This window comes from Pteropus medius, unplaced genomic scaffold, assembly GCF_902729225.1.
Source record: "Pteropus medius unplaced genomic scaffold, Ma_sr-lr_union100, whole genome shotgun sequence".
Classification (NCBI taxonomy): Eukaryota; Metazoa; Chordata; class Mammalia; order Chiroptera; family Pteropodidae; genus Pteropus; species Pteropus medius.
This window is the reverse complement of record NW_024353790.1, coordinates 360,446-385,177: the sequence shown is the minus strand read 5'-3', so window position 1 is coordinate 385,177 and position 24,732 is coordinate 360,446. Positions and strand designations below refer to the sequence as shown.

At 37.7% G+C, this 24,732-nt stretch overlaps 1 protein-coding gene across 12 annotated transcripts in view; it reads right to left on the bottom strand.

Annotated features, from left to right (window-relative positions):
• SYNE1 (spectrin repeat containing nuclear envelope protein 1) overlaps positions 1 to 24,732 on the bottom strand; it is a 406,416-nt gene that overhangs the window by 200,627 nt on the left and 181,057 nt on the right. For 11 of the 12 annotated variants that reach the window (XM_039851332.1, XM_039851327.1, XM_039851325.1 and 8 more), the window contains 13 exons: positions 23,498 to 23,701; positions 22,295 to 22,502; positions 21,355 to 21,467; positions 20,200 to 20,405; positions 19,095 to 19,250; positions 16,069 to 16,360; positions 15,083 to 15,255; positions 12,515 to 12,824; positions 11,196 to 11,360; positions 6,958 to 7,314; positions 2,762 to 2,898; positions 2,362 to 2,539; positions 1,714 to 1,896 (listed from right to left, as the gene is read on the bottom strand). In XM_039851332.1, the coding sequence (XP_039707266.1) occupies positions 1,714 to 1,896; positions 2,362 to 2,539; positions 2,762 to 2,898; positions 6,958 to 7,314; positions 11,196 to 11,360; positions 12,515 to 12,824; positions 15,083 to 15,255; positions 16,069 to 16,360; positions 19,095 to 19,250; positions 20,200 to 20,405; positions 21,355 to 21,467; positions 22,295 to 22,502; positions 23,498 to 23,701 (2,682 nt within the window). Of the gene's footprint in view, positions 1 to 1,713; positions 1,897 to 2,361; positions 2,540 to 2,761; positions 2,899 to 6,957; positions 7,315 to 11,195; positions 11,361 to 12,514; positions 12,825 to 15,082; positions 15,256 to 16,068; positions 16,361 to 19,094; positions 19,251 to 20,199; positions 20,406 to 21,354; positions 21,468 to 22,294; positions 22,503 to 23,497; positions 23,702 to 24,290; positions 24,681 to 24,732 lie in introns of those variants that run through there. The other variant, XM_039851329.1, reaches the window with a different exon arrangement.

The window sequence follows — 24,732 nt, the reverse complement described above, 5'->3', positions numbered from 1 at the left end:
TGATTTTTGCTATCCCCTCCAAAACTACTTTCCCCACTATATTCATGTCTCAGTTCATGGCATTGCCATTCATGCCATCTTCCAAACTAAAAACTATGGACTCATATTTAATTTATCTTTCTTGCATGTGCTCTTCATCAAATTAGTTACCAAATTCTCTTGTGCTGTACCTTAGAGATAAATTCTCCAGTTATCATCATTTGCTTAATTCAAGCCCTCATTTCTCTCATCTGAACCATTATGAAAGCTTTCCCTGGTCTTCCAGCTACTGACTGTTCCCCATAATGCTCCACACCGTGCTCAGAGAGTTGGTATGCTTATTTCCAGCTGAAAGACTTATGGGGCCCTCACTAAGCCTTTCTCAACCAGGATTTTGTGAGAGAATTAAGCCCTTGTCTCTTAAAGCATCCATTGTATGCAATGAATTAACCTCTCCCTTATGCCTCTAGAATGATATGGGTTATGTTCTATCTTTGAGAAAAATGATAAAATAAATGCTCTTTTAGGATTCAGATAAGGAACTCTGGCTGAGTCAAGGTCAATTTGCTTAGTACACATAACACTTCACTCTTTGTCTCTAATCTCCATCGCCAGTCTTATTTTCATTGCTCTTCCCCCTAAACCCCAAGTGGATATCAAATTTCTCATCGTCTCAATTAATAGTTGGCACACATAACTCCCTGGCTCTGCACATTGAATTCCTTCTACCTGAAATGCACATCAGCTTTGGCAAATCAAAAGGATGTTTAGACTTCAAGGTTCAGTTATAATGTTACTTTTCTGGAAACGTTCCTCAACTTCAAATAAAGATAGTTGTGTTCTTTGAGTGACTACCATATCTTAATCATACCTGCATTCTATTGCAGAAATCTCTTTATAGACTGTTTCCTTCTCTAGAAAGTGGGTTCTCTGATAAAAGGGAGAAAAACTAACCTTCTTGTATTCCTAACAACATTCCTGGTACTTAACAGGCATTATTATGCATGTTTTACTAAATTATGTGTGTTTTACTAATAGGAAGGAAGGAAGGAAAGAAGGAAGGGAGGGAGGGAGGGAGAGAGGGAGGGAGGGAAGGAGGAAAGAAACATGGAGGGTAAGAAGGTAGACAGCTCCTGGTCTGTCCATCTACTTCTGGACATCTCTTGAACTGGATAATCTTGCTGCCAATGCTATATGTACTATATCCAAAAGCAGATGCTTTGGAGCTCAGATCACATTGCATTAATGATCCCTTAAGGCTTAAGAGTAAATTTCTGGGCTCTGCACAATGATTATCACTCTCTACTAAGTGGAGGATGCCCGTCATGAAAGAACAGCCACCACCACAAAGGAAAAGTGCCAAGGTCTTGAGTTAGAAAAGAATTGAGGAAATACACATTTTCACTTTCTAGTATTAATTTTCTATTATTGTTTTTTCCATCCTGCATTATTTACGGTCATAATCAAATTATCTATTTTGCCAGGAAGTGTCGTTTTAAAAGAAAAATAATATATTCTCCATGCCTCTCAATTTTCCTCCAAGAAAAGAGTTGCTACACAAAATGGATGATTTCACAAGAAAAAAAGAATAATTGCATTGTTGCATATTCAGAGAAGGATGACCAGAATCACTGACAAGAGTACTTGGATATATCGAAAGTGTGGTCTAACTAACTAACAACAATGACGACGACAACTAACACAGACTGCGTCTACGTAGTTGCTATATTATACCTCTAGGGCAGATTCCTTTTGGCGGAGATTTGAATGAAAATTTTTCCAGTCTTCTTTTGCAGTTGCAATTTTGGCCTGGATACCATTAGCTTTCTCTTTGGTCAACAGAGTACTCAAAAGTTCTCCTTTAGATAGCATCGTGTTTAGCTTATGCTGTCCATTTTCACTTTCTGATGAAAATTCCTATAAAGAAAAATGTAAGATTAGGTATAATAAAATGTTCTATGATTTAACACACACTGACTTTTCTACTTATTTCTCAACAAAATCACAGAGAAGGGATAAACAATTTTTATTGTATAAATTAAGTGGCTAAGACTCTTTAGCTTACACTGAGGTTAATAATTGTATGAACCTGATAAAGTGACTATGAAAATTAAATGACAAACTCTGTTTAGAGTGCTCAAGCCCAATACTTGTCACATAGAAATAGCTTTTATTATTTCCTTACTCCCCATTAATATATAAAATAGCACACATTTATATGAATGCGCTGGTTTTTCTTCATGTACACAATCGTCTCAAGCAGGGATCTATTTGAAAGTTGAGTTTCTTAAGCAAAACTTTAATCTGCTTATAAAATGATCTAGAGTCACCTTTTGAATCCACTTAAGCTCCATTATTAGAATTAATTAGTAACACTCTCACCTGTATTTTCTGAAGACTTGTTGAAACTTCACTGAGATTTTGAGGTATATCGAAACATTTGGCGGTAGTGGTTTTTGCATTAACCAACCACTGCTGGAAGTCCTTGAAGGATCTTCGAAATCTCTGCTGCAAAATCTGTTCTTTATTCTGACAGCTTTTGGATGCTTGCAAACAAAGACTAAAACCATGGTTTGAAACATTTAATGGAAGGGAAAAAATGATAAAGGAGATTAAAATAATGTCTGATGGAATCAACAATTCTTAGAGTGTGCACTTATCATTTAGTAATGTATTTAATGGTTAATTTATATTAATATTGAAATCACATCTTGAAATAAACAAATCTCTAGCTTTTTAATTGTATGAAAATATTGTGATTACCAGTAAGGTTCATGCTCACCAATTATATTCTTTAAACAAGCCAGAAACTTTGCCACTATATGTACTCAGGTCTCTGGAAAACCGACAAAGGTCATTCAGCTGAGACTTGAGATCCTCTGTCTTAGGCTCTGCTTTTTGTAGAGCATCCAGTATCTCCTGTTAGGAAATTACAAGACAAAATTGGGCAATTTCCATATCTTCATATGTACTGTACATGCAGAAATCATGTTATAATTATTAGTGAGAGAAGAATCAACACATAGATTAAGAAATAAGACCTATTAGCACTTGGCTGATTTGTATCCTTTTCTAGCCATGGATAGGCACTCACTCATAATAGCATCTAATTTGTAAGTGACTCATTTGAGGCTGGACATGTCGAATAGTCAAATAATGTAAGGTAGGTTTAGAAAATGAAAAGAGAAAATAGTCTAAATTGTTTAAAAACAGTCTGACTAGACCATCTTTTAAAAATAATGATAAATCATTTTAAAGCAAAGCAATACTTATTTTGGTTTAATATCTGTATTAGTTAGATATGTGCGTATGTATATATAATCAATCGATTTATGTAGTATATACAATTAACTTTCACATTAAGAAATTCTTATAATCCACAGATCTGATTTAAGGAGTAATTCATTCATTTCATAGTTTTATTCATACAGTCACCAAATACTTGTTAAATGTCTGCCATGTTGCAATCATTTTGCTGGATTCTGGAGCACCCCCACCCCCCACCAAACCAACACCATCAAATGACTAAAAGTATAATTCTTGTATTTGAAGAGCTCACAATTTAATGGATGAAAAAGACATGTGAATAATCACAGTTCTGTGAATATCTAAACCAAAATAAAGTCTTGAGACTTCACAAGTACACCTCTGAAATCAGGGTCATGGTCCACTGAATTACACAATGGACTGTCACAAAGAGCAAGTGAAATCATGAGTGTCCAACACACATTACCAGGCACACTGATAAGTGCCTAATAAGAAAAATCAGCAGGTAAATGACACCCAAATATTTAAATGGGACTGTGTGGATAATGGAATCACTAAGGTAAAAAATAATAACAATAATTAAAGAGGAGGGGCAAGAATGTAACTACTCAGAGAGCTGTTGCTGTTACTGTTTTTATTCTCAGAGATATTTGTCAAGACATGGCCTAGATTTGTAGGAAAACCACGCCTCTCGGCAAACCAGGTCTGGGCCACTCCTCACCCTAGTAAATGGCTCCACTGTCCTCTCATTGTTCTAAGTCAGAAAGCGAAGCATCCTCTTGGCCTAACCCATTTCCCTTCTCACTCCATGTAAGAGATAATGAGGTCTCGTCTATTCCCCGTCTGAGATAGCTTTTCAAACAGCTACTTCTGCATCTTGGCTCTCAGAGCCCCATTTACACCTTTATCATTTCTTTCTAGAATGGCACAAGATCCACTTAATTTGAATCCTGTTCTCGAGTTTTCACTCCTGCATCTTCAGATTCCTCAGTGATTCTGTATCTTGGTGCTGTTCTTCCACCTCACAGATCTGGTCAATTTGTAATCATACCTCAAGACCCAGTTCAGATAACGACTCCCCTAAGGATTCGCTGGCCCCCTCCCCACCTCTTATAGACTTCTCACTGAGGACACACAGGACCTTGTTGGCGCTTATCACAGACAAGTATTCCCACTGGTTTTGAACTTGGCCTTTCCACCTAGATGGTGACTCTGAGAGGAGGAATGGGTTTCTCTTGGCTTTAAAGTTCTTTATTTAACTTAGTGTCAGGGCTAGGGACATTGAAAATATTTTTATTTAAAAAAGTTATAAATAATACTTAGAAAGTTTCTCTCTGAAACTTCAAATGTTGATCTAGTAACTATTATTTTCCGTCATATTGAATCTTTTATTTAAGAGCATTATAAGAACCAAAGAAACTTACCATGCACCAAAGAAGCAAATAAAAAACCCAGAGATTCAAATGAGTCATTACAAATTAGGTGCTATCATAAGTGAAAGCTTCGACCAAAATTTTACACTAAAAAAAAAAAATTCTTTAACTTCATCATAAATTAAGGCATATGATTAGACTTTTAAAAATTTTTATTATTTATTTTTATTTATTTTTTAAAAAAATCCTTAGTTGGTCAAAGAAATACAATTTATTATTATTATTATTTTGAATTTTTTATTATGTAAATATCAGGTTATGTACTTCTATTTCAGTTAAGGCCTGAAATGCATTATTTTCCTTGGAGGTTATACAGGTTAAGAAAATTGCTAAATTTCCAACACTAATAGCCTGAAGGATTTTAAGAGATATGAGCTTTGTAAACACAACAAACAAGATTTTTTGTGACATGATTTTACATAGTTCATAGACAATAATTCTTTATAGATTTTCAAAAAGATTTCTTGAGTATCATTGTTTCATTGCAGAGGAGAGTGTAAATACTTGTGAAGGCTCATGATGATGATGGTTATCATGATGTGAACAATGACAAGTCCTTCCCAATGACAACAAAACAAAGCCACAGGAACCCTGGCAAATTCATTATTTTGTAAAACTTTTCCTATGCATTCATTGTAATGGGAATATTATCTCCATTTAAAAAAAAAAATTAAAAATTTCCCAGCTCTATTGAGATAGAATTGACATATTATGTGAGTTTAAAGTGTACAACATGTTGGTTTGGTACTTTTATATATTGCAAAATGATTATTACTGCTAAAGCATTATCTAATATCTTTATCCTGTCACATAATTATCATGTATTTTTTTATTATTCCCATTTTTAGATAAAATAATATTTTTAGAAATACGAAGAATCTGAGTATTTAGAGGTAATATTGTCATCGAAAGAATGAGTCCTGGAGTCAAATGTAAATAGATCTAAACAGGGGGCTGTTGTCTTAGAATTGTTAGTACAGTTAAAATTCTCTATTTACTTTTGCATTATATAGGTGAGGCCTATGAAAAGGTTTCACCTATTGTTTTCACTAATAGTATCAATATAAAAAGTAATGATATCTCAGAATAGTAATATCATTTAAATACCACCAAATCTTTTCTTTTTTTTTTAATTTACTCATATTAATGGTAGGGAAAGGAAAGGAAGCAAAATAGAACTAAAACATTATAACCGATTTTTCTAATATCAGAGTGAGTAATACTGACCATATGAAATAATTACCAACTTCCATGTCCCTGTTTTACAGAACTGCTTTCTATACTTTATTCTGGTGCTTAAGCCTAAAGGACTGTAAGGGCATCAGAAAAAAAAACAAACAAAAAACCAAAACAAATAAACAAACAAAAAAACAAAACTAGAAACATTATAAATAAAATAGCATAAAAAGATGATTATAAAGTTTTCTTTTGGGATATGCTATATTTGTTTCAAATACATGATTTAAAACAAGGCAATGCTGAAAATACTATGTGACTTTCTTACTGGTTGGAGCTATTTTGAAATGTTTATAATATAAATAGAAACAGAGAAGTTTACTTTACTAAACTTCCTTTTAAGGACATCCATGATTCAGAGGATTATTAAACTGCAAATATCAAAAGTCTTTCCAAGATACCATTTAACAATAAACAAAGAAAGAGGATTTCAAGCTTCTGCCCATTCTTCACTATCCCTTTTATGCTTTCTTGTCTCTCATTCCGAAAAAAAATGCCGGAAGCAACCCATGAGTGTGACATTGGGGTTCTGTTAACGGGTTAATTCAAATCAGCCATCAAAACTACACACAGGAGAGCTAATCAGGGTGAAAACTATTAGTTGTGCTTTAGATCACCAAATGGTTCTTTCAAAGCTATAAATTAAATCATTTAATTGTTGGAAATAATTCACTGGCAGGCAAACAGCTATGACTCTCCGTCTATTTATGCCTCTACCCACAGGCCATTTTTTCAGCCTGAATGGCTGAACACACTACAAACTCTTACACCCTAAGAATGAAAGTAGGATGTTGTCCCTAACCGTAACTGTTTTCCATGGTAAAGAATAACATCTTCTCTCCTCAGCTTCATTTTTACAATAATTTGATTTATGAGAAAAGGAAACAGATCAGATTTGCAAATTTAATTAGAAAGACTTCTTTCTTTCCAGGTCTGATGGAATGTTGCGTGTTTTTAGTTACCAAGGATTCTTTTTAGCAACAATGAGAACGGAATAAAATTTTCGGCAGAACCACCAATAGAAAACAGGAAGCCAACTTACTCGCCCCTTCTGCCAGCACTCCACCATCTCCATGTCTGTGTTCTTGCCTTCCAGGACACTTAACTGCTGCGCCCACGTCGTCAGAAGGACCCCGAGCTGCTCCAGGGCCTGCTCCAGTTGAGCCACTTGGCCTGTGAATTCCTGCTCCGAAAGGGCCATCTGGCTGACCAGGGTCTCCAGGCTGGTCTGCGTCTGGCATACACTGTCTTCCCACTGCTTCCAGTCGGCACGCAGGGCCTGCATCTCCGTGTCCATGAGCTCACTCCCACTGGCAGTTGTGTTCTGTGTCACCGCAGGAGCCAGCAACTCCACTCTGCTTAGGCGGCTCGCTCCGATCTCTCTGGAATCCATCAGCTCCTGTAATGGAATGTCACCATGGTAACTGAGGAGGCTGTTAGTCACAGTAAGTTTCCAAATGTGTACAGGGGGAGACCCCGTCTTGCTAGAAAGTTGGAGCAAGCATGCCACAGGGAACCGGAATCAGTTCATCTGCCCACCCCCGAGTTACAACAGCAGAGAACGGTCATCTCGAGCACCAAGGCTGGTGGCAAGAGAAGCTGAAGAATCTGTAACATACCAAAACAGACAAAACAGGGACGCTGAAATCAGGCATGGCTTGAGTATGGAATTGTTCTGATAGTGACTTAAAAAGCCTGTGGTGTATTGCTCCTACATAATGGGGATCTGATTTCTCCTATAATTATGGAAATTTGTATTTCTCCTTAAATTGATGGACCAGTGGACGAGGATCATGGCAGAACTGGGCTCTCTTCATGGTCTCGACCCCTTTTTCATCTTCTTCCACAAGATGGAAGCTTCAATCACACCTCATTCTACCAGGAATCAGGCCAAATTATCACAACAAAAGCATGAGCCCTGCTCAATTTCAAATACTTCACTTCCTTATGTAAACATTTTTATAGTTACTAAAATGAATAATTCACAGAGAGGCTTAATCAAAAGTTCCAAGTGGTTACTAACCTTTAGACTGGGTTTATTTACTTTGGTTTTTTTTAAAAAAAATATCACTAGAAGTTTAACAATTTAGTTATAACTTTTTGGCTTAAAGCACACACATACTCTAAAAGACAAGATAAAATTAAAACATGTGTTGTTAATTAGGTAAAATGGTGGTATTTCTTTCTGCAATTAGATTCTTTTACTGAAATTTCACTGACTTCATCATCTGGTGTTTATATATTTACCTAATGTATTGTTAAAACCAGGATTTTATTAGTAATAATACAAAATTATGACTTCACTCCTGGATTAAATAGAAAGAAAAGATGATTATCCGGGAAAAAACCTTCAAGAAGAAAATCAATTACAAAATAATAGATATAGAAAAAATCAGGATATAAAGCATGTTTAATAAATTAAATTAAGCATAAAAACTAATTAATATAATTCACATTTTATTAGCTTGAAATAAACATATCTTCCACAACCTATACAAGATAGCCACATTTTTGTATAGGTTATTTAAAAGTGTTTAAATATTCAAAGCACATCCCATGAAATCTTTCACAGTTAGCGTTTAATATACATATTATCATTTCCTCAGCAGCAGAATTCTAAGAACCTTCCTTGTTCATCAGTGCATAGAGGAAGCAGTAATTTGATAAAGAAAAATGATAACTTTTTAAAAAGAGCTATATCTAACTATTATATTTAAATACTTATAATTTGCTTTTATGAGTGGTTTTTAATTTGGAGTTCAGAGATTATCAACTGTCAAAAATCAGTTTCCCAATATACTCTCTAATGCATCATCCTAGTTTTCTCTGGTATGGATCTGGGGCATTTCAATATTTGCAATCATTAACTACGCTCATCTGATTTTGAGTAAGGGCATCATTTTAAAGCGTTTTGAAATGACTTTTACATGTATTTTGTCGACATGTATTTAAACTCTCTTTAAAAAGTCATATGCCCAAACCTTCATATGTACACACACACCCTCATACGAATACAAATTTGGCTTTGAAGTTGCCTTTTCTCAGTGGTGACTCCTGGGTGTGGCAGGGATGACATTAAAGGCCAGAGGACATGCTTATTTACTTCCTCCACGATTTCTCTTCACTACACAACAGCCTGCATTTAAGGCTGACCTGGACCTCTGAGAAGCTTTACTTTCTCCTTCCCAAATTCCAATACTTTTATGTCAGCAACTTCTCCTACATTTCTTATGTTTTTTAATGTATTTTATAAAAGTGTTTAAAAAAATACATTTGGCAACCTGGGGAGCAGCCTTGTAAAATAATTCTCTTGATCTCACATCAATATTTGAGAATGTCGGTCTCTCCTGGTTGTCCCCTATTGCACCCACCCATTCACTCCCAAATTCATGGAATCGGTCTTCCCCTCACTGGACTGTGGAAATGGCTCTCTGTGTTGTCAAGTAGCCAAACTGCCAAGTCTAGGTGGCACGCTTTGATCCTCCTCTTCATGGCTGCCTCTTGCTGCTTCTAGGATGGTGACTCCCTCCTCCACCAGGGGCCTTGGTGGCACTCCACCTCCCTGGTCCTCCTCTTGTTATTACTTCTCCTCTGTTTTCTCCCTCTCCCTTTCAAATCCTCTTCTGTGGCTCCTTAAGTATTGATAGTTTTGGTCCCGTGCCCATTGTTCTCTTTGCTTAATACACAGGTCTTGGTGTCATTCACTCCGTTGGCTTCAACTACAAATTATATGCTGATTATTAGGACTCCAAGTGTTCAATACAGCTTCTCAACCTGAAATGCAGACTTGAATATTCAAATGCCTCCTAGACATCATCACCTGGCAGTTCAAATTCTATCTGTTCACAGTTGCACCTACCTTTCCTTCTCTATAACCTGTCTCCTCTGCCTATACTTGTTTTTCTCAGATGGACATAGTTTTATTGACTCTAGGGAACATCTTGACCATCACCCTTGACTTTTCCCACATTGTCACTCCACAGTCAATTAGATCACTCATTTACCAAATCCATTGGATTTTCTCATTGAATGTGTTCTATGTGTCAAGCATGATGTTAAATGTTTGATATACATGATCTAATTAGTCCTCAAAACTACTTTATCAGGCAGGCACTATGATTATTCTTATTTTACCCATTGAGAGGCTGAGGCTTGAGGACATCAGTAACTTGCCAAAAGATAATCAACAGAGGTAGGCTTTTGATTCCAGAGCCTGAACTCTAGTTAGTGAGCTGTCACTACACTTAGGGTATTATTTTAACAACATCGGTTTGTGCACCATTGTTCCCTACTACACTGTGAATTCTTTGATGGATGTACAACACTGGTCGAACAAATGGATGGATGGATAAGTTAAATATTACTTAGAGATGTGTCAATGAAGTATTTTAAAGAATTATAATTTAAGAAGTGCCTTTATGTATTATCTCATTTAAAACTTTCGTGGTCATTGTGAGATTTAAATACAATAAGCACTTCAAAGTAAATCTTCAAAATGTAGTCATTATTCTTATCATCAACTATTGTTTTTATGATTTTAATTTCTGATCTCCAGGGATGAGAACACAATTTCAGTCTTAAATTCCTTACCACAAATACACCACTGATATGCAACATTTACTCATCTAAAAATTAACCATGAAGAATTTCATCATTGCTTAATTTTTAGACTAAAATCTATCATTTTCCACAGGGGGAGGTTATTGTAATGTTATAGTCAAACACCTAGAAATAACTAAAAGACTCTAAGATCTCCAACTCCTAGTTGCGTGAATTTCTATTCTGTAAGTTGCCCTTAGGGGGGACAATTTTAATGTTCTTTAAAGTACTGTCTTCTATTATGCTGTTGTACTGTTAGCTAGGAAAGCAGAAGAAAACATCTAGAAGGACATTTCCAAGTTCTTGTTCAAAAACTTTTAACTAAGTTCCTATATAAACTTTTCTTTCACTGTGCTAGAAATGAATATCCAATTGTGTCAGCCTACCAAGTTGGCATCTATTTTGTAGTCTCTCATGCTACAGCAACAAGCACATTCACATGCAGAAGCATACGTGGACAATGTTCCATTTTGCTCACAAGTGTAAAGTATTTTGAATTCCTTTTTTTCCTCTTGCTTATGTTTAGAATTCATGAGGTGCAAGGTAATGAACATGAACAAATAGAAAACAGGACAAAAACATTTTCAGTATAGAGTCTTATCCATAGAATCCTTATCACAGCTATGTTAGACTCAACAACCAATGAAACGATGAAATTATAATATCTGTCTTTTTCCCTACCTTAATTTTACACAGCTTTTTCTGGGTGGCTGATGAATCTCCAGACATATCTGACCACCGGTGAAGTTCTTCCTTTGCTGAATGGAGCCAGTCTGTGAATTCCTGGACTGCATCTAGATACATTAGGTGGTCCTTCACAATTTCTTCCACTTTCCTCATTTTCTCCTAGTAAATAAAGAAAAAGCTGCTTTAACAATAGCCTCTATTGAGAATATAAAATCAGATAAGATAACACATATTGGTCTCTTAATGATCTCAGAAGATTTCATTCTTCTTGAATTTTCCTTATGTTTAATATCTTAAAATGAAAATATCAAATCTTAATTAGACTGAAAGACTTTGAGAAAGCAACCATTTTTCCTATAATTTTACTTTGTTCTAGCTTTGCATAAAAAAAAGATCTATGCTTAATGAATGTTAACTAATATCCCTCGCTAATTATCCATTCAATAATAATTATTGTAATAACTATTCTTATTATTTAAGAAATCATTTGTGTTGGCTTTTTGTAAGGCATTCTGTTTAGTATGTTAAATGCATCTGCTCATTTTATTCTCACAACGGCTCTGTGATGGAGATACTACTATAGGAAAGGACACTTACAGAGATTACAGAGGTAAAGTGACGTGCCCAAAGTCACACATCCAAAAAAATGTCAAAGCCACAATTCAAATTTGTTTTTTTTACTCCAGAGTCATAGTTCTTCATTATTACCAAAATAGAAATTAAGATAAATAATAAGTATAGTATTAATAATGCAAAGAGAATTCCAGAAAGAAAAACCAAGAAGCGGGGGTGGGAACCTCTCGTCTTTTCTTTAAAATTGTCATAAATATACAAAAGAAATTACGGAGAAAAGTAAAAGTTCAGTTAGAGTTGGAAAATATCATGATATTACATGAAGGAGCCTATATCTTTGAGAATAGAAAAATGAAGTTTGTGCTAAGATGAGACCCGAACACACTATTTTGTACATGATTGAAATCAGGAGGTAAGTAGACTTGCATTTGCTCTAACAAATGTAAGTGGTAGCAAAAGATAAAAGAACTTTAAACACTGATATTTGAGGCTCAACAATCTTATTTAAAAATGGGTTGATTAACATTCTACATGGAGAAAGTCAAAAACAAAGAATAAAAAATAATCCCAAGATTGCAGAAAGAGAAAAATTCGTGGGCATCCATAGGTGAGAAATTTTATTTACATAATATAAATCTCTTCATTAATCGCCCATATAGTTTTGGAGCACCAATGATGCAATAATTCAACCTATTATTTATCTGAGCCTTGACGTTTTTTCTTCAACATAAAGCACTGACCTTGGCAACTGTCATTATGTCATTAAACTGGGTTTTCAGTTCCTCTTGAGCTGTTTCCTTGAAAGACTCATCCTCGGTCTTCTGGTAGAGCTCCCTGGACTTTGCAATGAGGCCGTGTAGAGCTCCAGTGTGACCCTCCCCCTCGGATACGATGGACTGAAAGTGGTCCAGAAGGGAAAACTTCTCTTTCAGACCTGGCTGCAGTTTCAATGGATGTTCTACTTTTTGATCCACTGATTCCATCCACTGCTCCAGCTGGTTTTTCCACTCTAGGTAGTCATTCCATTGGCTAATCACAGACTCTAGGTTGCTAGAATTAATGTCACATATCATAAAAATAAGTTATTTTGACATATTTACTGAAAACCAATTATGAGGACATTCAGCCATGTAAGCTGTCTTATTAAATGCTATCGGAAGTGATGAAAATGCTGCTTTTAAGGGCAGGGAGAAACACTACTTCTCTGACCCACAGCACAGTTTCTTCAAAAGAAAGTGAATCTATGTCACAAAGATGTTGTGATCATACATGCATCTGGAGTTTTGTCTTCCAAATGCTAATTACTCTAAAAAAAAAAAACAGGCAAATTTATGTGCTATAGTTTTGAAAATCAGCACTGGGGCATCAATTAAATTTTATTTAACTTATACCAATTCTTAATTTTCTTGGGTTCAGTTTATATGATTAAAATCCGATGGCATTTATCTATTGACTGGAATTTAAAATTGAGGGTCTTCTTCCTGGGTAAATTAAATATCATTACATTAATTTTCACTTGGGAATATATATGCTTAACATATGTTCATACATTCAACAATGTTTAATGTCGAATGTTTGAAAGAATGAAGCTCAGTGTATTTATAATATGAGAAATATGGTCACAAATATAATAGTCAAGTAAATAGCTCCCCAGATAGTCAAATAAAAGGCTTTTGGGCAGAAATTTAAAAATTTTAAAGTATTCGGCTTTACAAACCATTCTAAATTCTTCTTCAGTGACCTCCTCCCAGCCTCCCTTGCATATAATCTTATGATCCTGAAATTACTCAAATTGTTTTGTTTTTGTTTTTGTTTTTCATCAGTAGGAAACTCCTTATCCATGCCTAAATTCATATCCTTCCCTCAAAGAATTTTCTAGGAAATCCAGATTGCTCTCCCCTAACCCAGAAGCCACCCAGGCCCTGCATTCTTCTATGGTCCCACAGTGTCTCAGTAACACAATCGGAGCCAGAGTTTTTCTGGTGTGCATCCTACCCGAGCCTCCCAGCACCCAGAAGGCAAAAAGCACTTTGTTTTGTGTCATTTTAGCACAACAATATGAGCACTGCTGCTACTCAATATGCCTAGTTCTCAAACTTAATGCCTTACCGAGAGAAGAGAATCGAGGATTTGAATCTACTTTTGGCATTTAACAGTTTATTCTAACGTCTGAAAAATATTTACTTGTATTCCCATTCACTTTTATGGCTGGCCTATTGCTGAGCATTGGGAAGTTTGGTCTATTATTCAGAAAAATAACCATAGGAACTGATTTTTCTTCTTTGCTATTATGAATTATAACTAACATTCAAAGTCCTGCTGATTTGGGGACTCGTTACCTGTGCTCTATGTTAAAGGAAAAAACAAAACGAAACAAAACAAAACAAATCCTCCCAAATTTTAATTGAAACCATGGCTCACTGTTTACATTGCAGTAGCTGGCTAATGTAGTGTATGTATTTTGCTTTGTGATGAACTTTAATCTTTTATTCATCTCTTTATAACGATCATATCGAGCACACACACTTCTTTGATGATATAACCTTCAGAATATGGCTTCTGGAATGTACTTTAATCTAATTCTGACTGAAGTTTCATTTGTCCAAGAAGCCAGCCAGGTTCCTTGTAGATACTCGGAGAAGAGGGAGGAAGGTGAAGAATCTTCCATCCATAAATACAACAGCAAAATGATACCTGGTACAACAGTCAGTATATTCTCTACTTTCTCATCAGCCTCTGATGCTTCTCATCAGGGGCCCTGCAGGATTCCGGGGTGGGCAGGTTGTTGCTCATGGGACACTGTCTAGGCATCGCAGGAGGTGCCAGGGATGGCCCCCGTCACTACGATAATCAAAAACTCCCACACACTTCTGCAACCCCAACGTGGATGATATTATTAAGTATAAAACGATTTATACTTAAGCTCAACAGTTGCCAACAACTTAATTCTCCTTGTGTTCCCTCAAAAAGCAAAATCTTATGAAAGTTATTAAAGACCATATATCTTTGCTTGGATGAAAAGAAAAGAGGTATTTCACTGAACCCATGTTGTGTGCAAGATTCTGCTGGCATTGTTGAGATGTAAATATTACACACACACACACACTACACATTGAAAGGAAGGAGAAACAAACCAAACCAGTCTTGCTGTTACAGAAAATATAATTTAGGCAAAGACAGCCAAGCATACAACTTGCTAGAATAATATGCTTGGTACATCTACTCGAGATCCCCTCAGCATGCTCCATCATTTTACTAAGCCACTGTGTTTTATTTAGATGAATAAACACTAAAACTAGTCTCTGTACCTCTGAGCACGGAGGGCGGAGCCCATGATGTTCGCCCACACGTCTGCCAGGGTCTGTAGCTGAGTCTGGATCACCCTCCGACCCTCTTCGTTGCTACTTCTCGCGGCCTGTTCCCCTTTGCCAATGGCCATGTTCAACTTAACTTCTCCTTCGCCTTTCATCAGGAGAATGTCCTACGAAGAAAGAGTAAATACAGCCAGTAGAAACATGAAAGCTTTCTGATATGTTTAAAAGCAGCTATGTTTCCCATGAGAATCAAGGTAGGGAATAACTTACTCACCTTAAAATGAAAACAGCGACAACAAACTCTGGACCCGCCAGCTGCGGCATGACACTTTACTTAAATATTAGCTATCCAGGAGTCTGGGAGTCAAAGATCAATTCCAATTTAAATTCTTGGAAAACTTTGGGCCACCAGCCTAGAATTTGTAACTTTACTAAAATTTGGTTTCAGAGTCAAAAGAAATTATTTTGAAAATGAAGACGTACTTGTAAAAAACCTAATAGTCCCCTATTTTCATTGCCTGGCTAATTCCTGGCTTTCGAGGTCACCTTCGCTGACTGCGGTCTGGGTAGGTGGGCTCCTCTGTGCTTTCAACATAATCCTGCTTGCTTCAAGCGCAGCCCCTACATACAGGTTGGTCTCTCCCAGTGACTTGAACGCTTAGAAATCAAGGATTAATTTTTATCTTTATAGGCCCAGCAACTTGTATAGTGCTTGGAGTAAAGTAGGTATTTTTTTCATAACATTTACTGAATATTTATGAAATAAAATTAAACATTATTTTATAACTATTAAAACAAAAATATGTCTTTACAAAGTGGAAAAATGACTACTCCACATTCTTTTGGCCCAGTTTCTCCATTTTACCTGAATAATCCTGATTTACAGGCTCACAGATTGATTAAGACCCAACTCAAACATTTGCGAATCTAATCAAATCAGTCTTCAGAAGTTGTGGGTGTCTAGCTGGTGCCACATGTACCTGTATTTGTAACAGCCGTTTTTCCAAGGTGTCTTTGCTTCCGACGGTGCTCTCTGCACAGGCCAGTTTGTCTTGAGCATCCTTCACCCAGGACCACATGCTCTGCAGTGCCTCCTCCAGGGCCTCGTGCTCCTGCAGGGCCAGCTGGCAGCTCCTGAGTTTCTCCTTGGTCATTCTGAGTAAGTGCTGGTAGGTCGTGAGCAGCTGAGAGCACAGGCGTCCTTCTTTCCCAACGCCGTGGCCTTCTTCGCTGAGAAGCTGCCCTCTCTGGGAGAGCTTATCAAGAGATTCTCTAAAGAAAACAAAAGAAATTCATTCCGCCATTCTGCAGTGCAGGGGAGTGACAAATGATTGTTGATATCGGAGCGGTAACCAGAAAAGGCCCCACAGCTGACATGCCTTTGAAATGAGGAGCCCGGGGACCGTGCCGGCCACCTGCTTCTCTTATGGTTTCTCCAAATGTGGTCAATATACATCCGGGGGCGTGATTCAGTCCTTGCTGTGCCGGGATCCAAGCCCAGTGTACTCCTAGGGATTCACTTCAGAAAATGGCCCAGGCCTGCCTCTCCAGGCCTTCTCTAGCGTCTCTCCGTTCTTATTTAATGCTCTAACCACGAACAGCTCACTGAAATCCCCCAAAACACTGCAGTTTTATACATACACAGAGGGTCCTCTTGTGTGAAAACCTTCTGCTCTCCTCTGCTTCTTTTCTAGCTGCACCTTTCAAAGCTCAGTGCAGGCATCGCATCCCAGGCAGCACTGTGATGACTGGACAGGGTGGAGAGGACAGGTGTCCTCCAGTGGGAGCCTCCTGCCTTGTATGGCTCTGCCACCTCCTCCACCCTGACTATCTCAACCCACAAGGCCTCTGCTTTCTACAAGCCAGGGCTAGTACCTCCACCTAGAGTCCCCAGCACCCAACACAGATGTTAGGCAGAGATAAAATGCGCCTCCCCCCCTACACCCCCGCTCAAAAAAAAATCTTTCAAAAGGCCATTTTATGAGCGCTTACGGGTGTCCTTCTTGTATTTTGGGTGCCTTGCTCATCTCAGTTTGCAGTTATGTTAATTAGCTCATGAGAAAAATGTAATCATTCATGGCTGGGTTGGCTCCATCCTGTTTTACAGGTTCTGAACTCAGATCGGCACATCTATCAGGAAATGTCGGGGACACCACAAGGGAGAGTGCAGATGTGTGAACACAAACTGTTGTGAGTACTAGAAAAATGGTATGGATGGAGCCTATCTCCTACAATGTCTCAATTTTTTTTTTCTGAGCAGCTACTATGTAAATAGTATCCTAAAGGGCCTCTGTGAGATATGTCACCCTAATACAATATTACTCATTCTAAAATACATTAAATCTGTTTGGTGAGACAAAAAAAAGTGGCTTAAGCAAAATTTTATGAGTTAAATAATAATTCAAGACAGATCTCACTTATTATTATAAGAAGAATTACTTAATAGATGATAAAAATTCAATAATTCTGAAGTCTGGGATGCTTTTAAAAAATATAGGGCATCCCCCAAGATATGTGAAGTACCGGAAATATGAGGATGGAAACAAAAACAACAAACAAACAAACAATAACAGTACTGGGAGGAGCAAACAGCAAGCAAGGGAGAGGAGTAGCCTTAGAAGGAAGCTGGGAACGAACACAGTTAAGGACTCAGCATCTGGTCCTGGAACATCAGAGAGTAATAGCTCAAGAAGAATGTGTAAAGTCATTTGAAAAGTTTAGAAGGAGAGAAGTAAGTCTGGCCATGTTATATTGTAGCTAGGCAAGAGTCAAGGTTTTAAAAGGAAATATTAGTGTCATTTTCAGAAAGTTATAGTTAGAATGATGCTCTTCTGTTAATTCAGCAAATATTTTCTATTGTTCTGGCACAATACTAGACAATGGTAATATAAAGATGATAAAAATCTGATCGTCCCCGGCCCTGAAGAACTCGCCATGAAGGGTTAGGGTATATGGGGTCACAGAGATGGGCCCAAAGCATTCCAGGGAAATTTTATAATAATCATCAAACTAGCACACCAATAGTTTTCAGTATGGGTTGTGTTTGTGCATTTACTTGCATGTTTGTTTTTCAAGGCAAGGAACACTCAACGTGTTTGATCAAAAAGAGTACTCAGCAGAAACAGAGGATGGGTATAATCTGAATTAAGCAATTTTTACTCAATCGATCACTGTGGCTGCTTTGCCTGATCCAGTAGGCTGGGTGCTACCGCTGCTGCTTCACAGATGGGTGCATCTGCTCTCCGAAAGTTTGGTTAAGGAGTTTGAGGTCAAATGGCACTCCCCTGATGGACAGTGTTCCATCTTCCGATGGAAGAATTCCAGTGAAGCCACAGACAATGCCAAGGGAGGAGCATGAATTTAGGGCGCAAAGCCCTGATGGTCAGGCCAGAGAACTTGGCCTGGGAAAAAAGTCAGAATCACTTGCTCAGTTGGGAAGCAATGAAGAGACAAATATTGCAGTGGAGAAGAAAAACCTCCAAGACAGTCAGACATAGTGACCATATCTTTTGTTTTACTAAGAATATTATGAGGATGGGGAGGGCTGAAATGGGCCTGGAGGGTGATGTGTATAAAGAATATATGAAAATTGGAATCTTCCACATTATTTTTTATAAATGAAGAGTACCTTTTAATCACCTTAAATCTTTATAATAACCCACGAAGGAAAGTATATCATCATCATCATCATCATCATCATCATCATCACAACACTTAAAGGCTAGTATCAAAAAAATACAGGAAATGAGTGGCTTGTCTAATCTGTTGAGCGAAGGGAGGAGGAAGTGGGGCCAGCTCCTTATTTCCGCCCCATGCTCTCCCTAGAACACTATATGGCCATGGAAAACACTGCATATTGTTTGTATTCTAGACATTCAAGGATGGAAACACACACAGCCACCAAAAACTAACCAACCAACTCAGTAACTATCAAACCAAATAACTCATCAGCCAGACAAACACAAACTGGTGAGTAGGGAAAGGACCTGCCACGCCTGCACCATACCTGGCAGCCAGCAGTTCTCCCAGAAACATTTCAACTTTATGGACTTCATTTTTCTTCTCAGGAATGTGCTGTTTACTCTCTCCTAAGTTTTCTGTACTTAACCTTTCATCCATTTCATGGATCCATAAGTTCAGTTTTCTGTGCTGATCTTCAAAGCTAAAGAAAAAAAAAACACCTTAGAGAAATTCTTATGTACTTATTATAATAAATAAATTCGAATATCCAAGGTCACAATATTTATGGCAATTAAGAGCTCATGAAATTTCAAGTGTGGAAGGATACTCAACAGTAAATCCATCCAAAGTATCACTTACTTCAGTAACAAAACCAAAAATCATGGAAATTTCCCCAGATCCAAGCAAAAAAAGGATCACCTTGTCTTACGGAACTGATTACATGGAATCGGTCACACGTGGCAATTACCAGCAAGATTATGTTTCTATGTTAACGTGCACTTAACTACATGTTTTACTACAAAGACTCTGAATTAGGGTCAATGGATAAGTGAGGCTATGGACGTGCTGGAAAAAAAAAAAGGAGCATCATCTCCGTGTCTTTGTATTTTATGGGATTTGAATACGGCACAAGAGCATGAGGGCTCAAAATTTTGACATATTTTCCCCACCTGGTAACAAGCTTTTTTTTTCTTCTTAATTTTATATTCACCTACGTTGACATAGGTTCTTGACTGGAATCTTAATTTACAGAAATTCGACAGGCGTTTTCTGTCGTAACTCCAACCCAACAGAAGTAGAGAAAAGGAAAAGACTTGTATAATCTAAAACCTGGGTGTCAGTGCTCTAATATCTTGATTTAGCCAAACAGACAAAAAAGAAAAAAAAAAAGCATGCATTTATGTCATTTACAATTACTGCTGAATATAATTCTTTTCTTTTTCTATATAGAAAATAAAGCCAAATGATACTGTCAGAGTTCAAGCAATCAATTGCTACCCTAGTATGAACCAGTACTTAAGGCGAAAGCTTATTATAATTCAAACTCATGCTTTCAAAGATTATTTGTTTATTCACAATGGCTCTTTTCTTTTAAGCCTTTGAAAACATATTCGGTGTACATGCAATCCAACCATATAGAAACAACCTACCTCCCAAGTTCTAAAGCACAGTCTTGAAGAGCCTGTTTGTCTTTAAGGCACTGTTTCAGAAATGCCTGAAACTCTTCGTTAGCCTTCGTAATTTGTTCCTGAATGCTGCTGACAATTTGTTTAGACAAATGTGCGTATAAGGTTTGTCCTTCTTGAGTCACGGCATCAAGCTTGCTCTGCCCATCAGTGACGGAGTCCAAAACATTCTATTTCAGGAAATAAAGGTAATAGAAAATATTTGCTATTATTCGGTGACCCCAGTGCATGGGATCATTAACTGCAATTATTAGCTGAGATACTATAGCAAGAGAAGAAAAACAAAGGCCAAAGGAAGAGTCTTTAACAAGAGGCATTTGCAATTGCTACTCAGACTTTTCTTTGTGGAGTTACTGCATCTCAAAGGGGACAATTCCACATCTGAACTCACCCTGGATCCTGCAAAACTAGCTTCCTTTATTATACCAATCTTCCCGCCATGATGGCTAATGAGTTATCTACATGATTGTCATCACCCGCTAGGCCACAAAATCCTCATGTTCCCATTCATTTTTCAAAATCATTTTTTTTTACAATACTTAGCATAGTGCTTTGCACACATAAGCCACTTGAAAAACTTAGCCAAAATTCAATTTGAACCTAGCTTTCTGTTAGTCATTTCTTAATTCTAAATCACAACGACCTTCTCTTTTCCTGAATTCATACATTTTTTTCATAGTCAGTAAAACCTATAAAATCTACAACGCCTATTGCTTTAATTTGAACATATCTGAGCTCCAAATTTAGACCATAAGCTGTTAAAAAGCACAAGTGATGTCTTCTTTTTAAAACTCCCCCATGATAGTAACATAGATATAATTGTTTATGCTTTTACTGCTATAGAAATTAAAATTAGGTTTAGTTTTGAGTGAATGCCAAAGAATGGTCAAGACTCTAAAAGAGAGAGGGAAGGGATCTAGAAATTCTAGAGCTATAACTTACTTTTTCAACTTACTTTTCATATTGCCTATCATCTTATGACTCAAGAAATGTAGTTCTGATAAGGAGCAAGACGAGTTTCAATGAAATAAGATTTGGAAAAAGAGCTGGTTTAGGTGTGACCTGAAAGAACCCGAGTGCACTTTGGAGAAGAAGAAAAAGCGGTGCCAGCTTTCCTACCTGAAGCTCGTGAAGCTTCGCCTCGAGAACTTTGCTGTCACCAGTTCTATCCGATGATTCTTTCGCTGCTACTTTTATTCCAGAAAACCATTCTTGGAATTCCTGCATAGACTCTTTTAAAAATAACGAAAATGAGAAGTACATCCAAAACTGGGCATGAGCTTCCAGAATTATCACCACAAATTAATTCTGGCCTCTGGCCCATTGCATCTTGCCTTACCAAATACTCCAGAAAGAAAATAATAACAACGCAGACTACGACACAGCATGATCATGACTGTTCATGGCAGAACTGAGAAATTATCTCAGGGAAAAGACAGGAAAAGAAATTTATATTCCTAAAATGTCTGATTTCCCCTTATATTTCTTTTATGGGGGGGGGGTGGGGAATAATTAATTGCCTGGGTATGTAAGAGTATAAGGGGAGAAATGCTCTAGGGGTGTTAAAACCATTTTTATGGCAAAAGAAGAAAACTTCTCCTCTCTCCATCTAGCTGACTCAAAGAGTCTTCATGCTCTCACACCATAGCATTGGCACAGCCACGCGGGAAGCCTAGCCAGGGACATACGACGGGCAATTTCCTGAATTATAGGGCTGCCGTGTTTCATGGCCTCTCCTAATACCCAAGTTTACTGTCATTTCCTTACAGCAGTGAGAGTAATTTTCCACACAAATGAGCTATATGTAGAAAAAGCAGATGAAATTCAGAATCATCGAAACGGTGGACTCCTACTTTCTTGGGGAGAAAGAGGAAAAATTCTGCTGATGTTGAGAGCGCAAGCATAACACTTCTATTGGCCAAATCTCAATCCACAAATGAATTTCAAATGATATTGTTCTGGAAAGTTTTGCAAACTTTTGCTGGCAGTTTCGATGAAACATTTGGTTTGATTCTTTCTTGTAAACGAACTATTTGTGCTACGGCCTGTAAGAGCTCACCATTAAAGTGTTTTTCCAGAGACTCCTGAAGGCTGGCCTGTGTTTTGAGGCACAGCTGGCTCACGGCCTCGTGTTTCTTTATCAGCCCAGTCATGGCGCTGCCCAGGCCCGCCAGCTCAGCTGAGTGGTACCTGCGGCACAAACTATTGAGATTTTCTTGGGTGGAGCTGATGCTGCTTTGCTGACTTTGAAGTTCTTTTTGTATTTCCTACAAAATGAAAGTATGCCATGAAGGATGTTCGTCACGTTCAAGAAAAATATTCCATCTGCTCTACTATGGTAATTTTCTTGGAAATTGATGCTGTTGAAATCCATTCAGTAATGTATACATTTTTATGAGATTTGTGTGTGTGTCTGTGTGTGTGTGTGTGTGTGTATTTGTGATAGATCTGAGTTGATCGTTCAAAAATTTTGTCCAGTTCCCCTTGGGAACAACTGCAAACTGCTATTGAGAAGTTGCTAGGATTTGGGTGCTAGTCTAGGATTTCAAACAAATGAACTGAATAGATGCTTACGGATTCCATAAGCGTCTATTCATGGGCCTGGGTTTAGTCAGTTGGTTAGAAACTATTCATGGAATCGCCCTCCCAAGCTCACATTCTACAATGAGCCACTAGGGCTTTGTTTCAGGGTCACAGGCCAAACCAAGAGCACCGGAGGCTGATTTAAAACATATGTTCTTAGTCTCAAGTACAGTAAGAAAACATGCTAAAAGAGAACAGATCACATATGTGGAAAAGTCAACTCACAAGCTTCACAGAGAGTTGATCATGAATGTCATTTATGAAAATGGACAGATGACACGAAAGCAGGATGGTTCCCCAACTGTCCTTTTTAAAATATGTCCTTTTCTAGATGAAAGCAGTCATACTGACCAATAAAAATAATTAAATGATGAAAAAGTATTTGGTATTCAAGTTTGAAAATTCATAAACATTCAAACAGTTCTAGAGATACCACCCTTTTAATAATAATTATCATTATTAATAATAACAAATATAGCCTATGAGCAAGCCCTGTAGCAATGCATGCTTTCTGTCTTTAGATTATTCATTTTGCCTTCAGTTCTTCACCTGTTACACTTTGCTGTGCCTGGTGTTATGGGCAATTGAGAGCAGAGGTTATATTTTGATTATTGTCTCCACAAAACAGAACTGATGTTCCAACTGAAGTGCAAACACTGAACGAGAGTTTGTTACTTACCTTTACTTTTTTCAGCCCTTCACAAGTCTCCGTTAGAGCACAGTTCATTAAGGATTCCTCCAGTTTTGTCAGCCAGGTTGTTATGTCATTAACAAATTTCTCCACTTGTGTACTCTGAGCAGTGAAATCTTTCAGGGTTCCTTTGGCCTCTTCGGTAAGTTCTTTGGCATGCTCCAGTCTCTGCCTTAAGTCTGCTTCTATAAACTAAAACATACAGTAAGATTTCATCAACATCTGTGAAATCCCATCCCATTGATGGTAGAAAACACATAAGCCTAACTGTGAATGCCCATTCGATTTCTCTACAAAGAAAAATCAGTGGGTATGACTTGCCAAGCATTTTAAGCGATGGAAAAATGGAAAGAGTAAGGATTACAGTAAACACGGGACATTAAAGTGGCGGTTAGAGGTTCCAAGGAATACATGAGATCATGTTTCAAAAACAGACCTCGACTTCTGCAGAGTTACCAGGGAGGTGACCAAAAATCTGTTAGGCATTCTCCCTGGGAACCGCTCACGCATTTTCCCATTTTCTCCCTGATGTAGCCGCTACTGGGGACAAATCCATTATAGGACCTCATCACGGACACTTTTCTTTTTCTCTCCCATTTTCAAATATTCGCGGAGGCTAGTTCTTCTTTCCTTCCGAATGATTTATTTTGAGAGGGCTTACATTTTTTCTGGCCCCACAGATAATAAAAAAAAAGAAACATAATCATAATGAATTGCAAACAATTTCGATTCCATAATTAGCACATCCAGGCCCATTAAATAATCAAAACTTTGAACTTACACGTTAAGGCTTTTTTCTCGCCCCAGCTCAGATCTGCTGCAAACAGGAACCTCACAGTGCAGAAAAGGGCCCCGTGCCAATTTTTGTCTTTCTTTGCTTTATTTATATTCCCCCATCTTGCACAGCTCTGACCCCTGCAGGCTTGGACAGGCTGGCAGGTGAGCGAGGGAACTGACACCTGTGTTTTCTAGGCCAGGTGACAGTTCACACTGTCTCCTCTCTCAGGCCTTTGTGTGTTTTTCTGAGACTCGCCTCATTGATGCGACTGCCTAGTGAAGTTCCCTGGATGTAAGCAGTGCTCTTTTCTCTGGCTCTTCACTTTCTCCTGCAGCCTGTGGGCATCCATAACCTCCCACAGCCGAGGTCCGTCATTCCCCAGAAAACCTTAGCTAATCTGAGCTTTTACACACAGATGCTCTCTCATTTCCTCTCATAATTCACT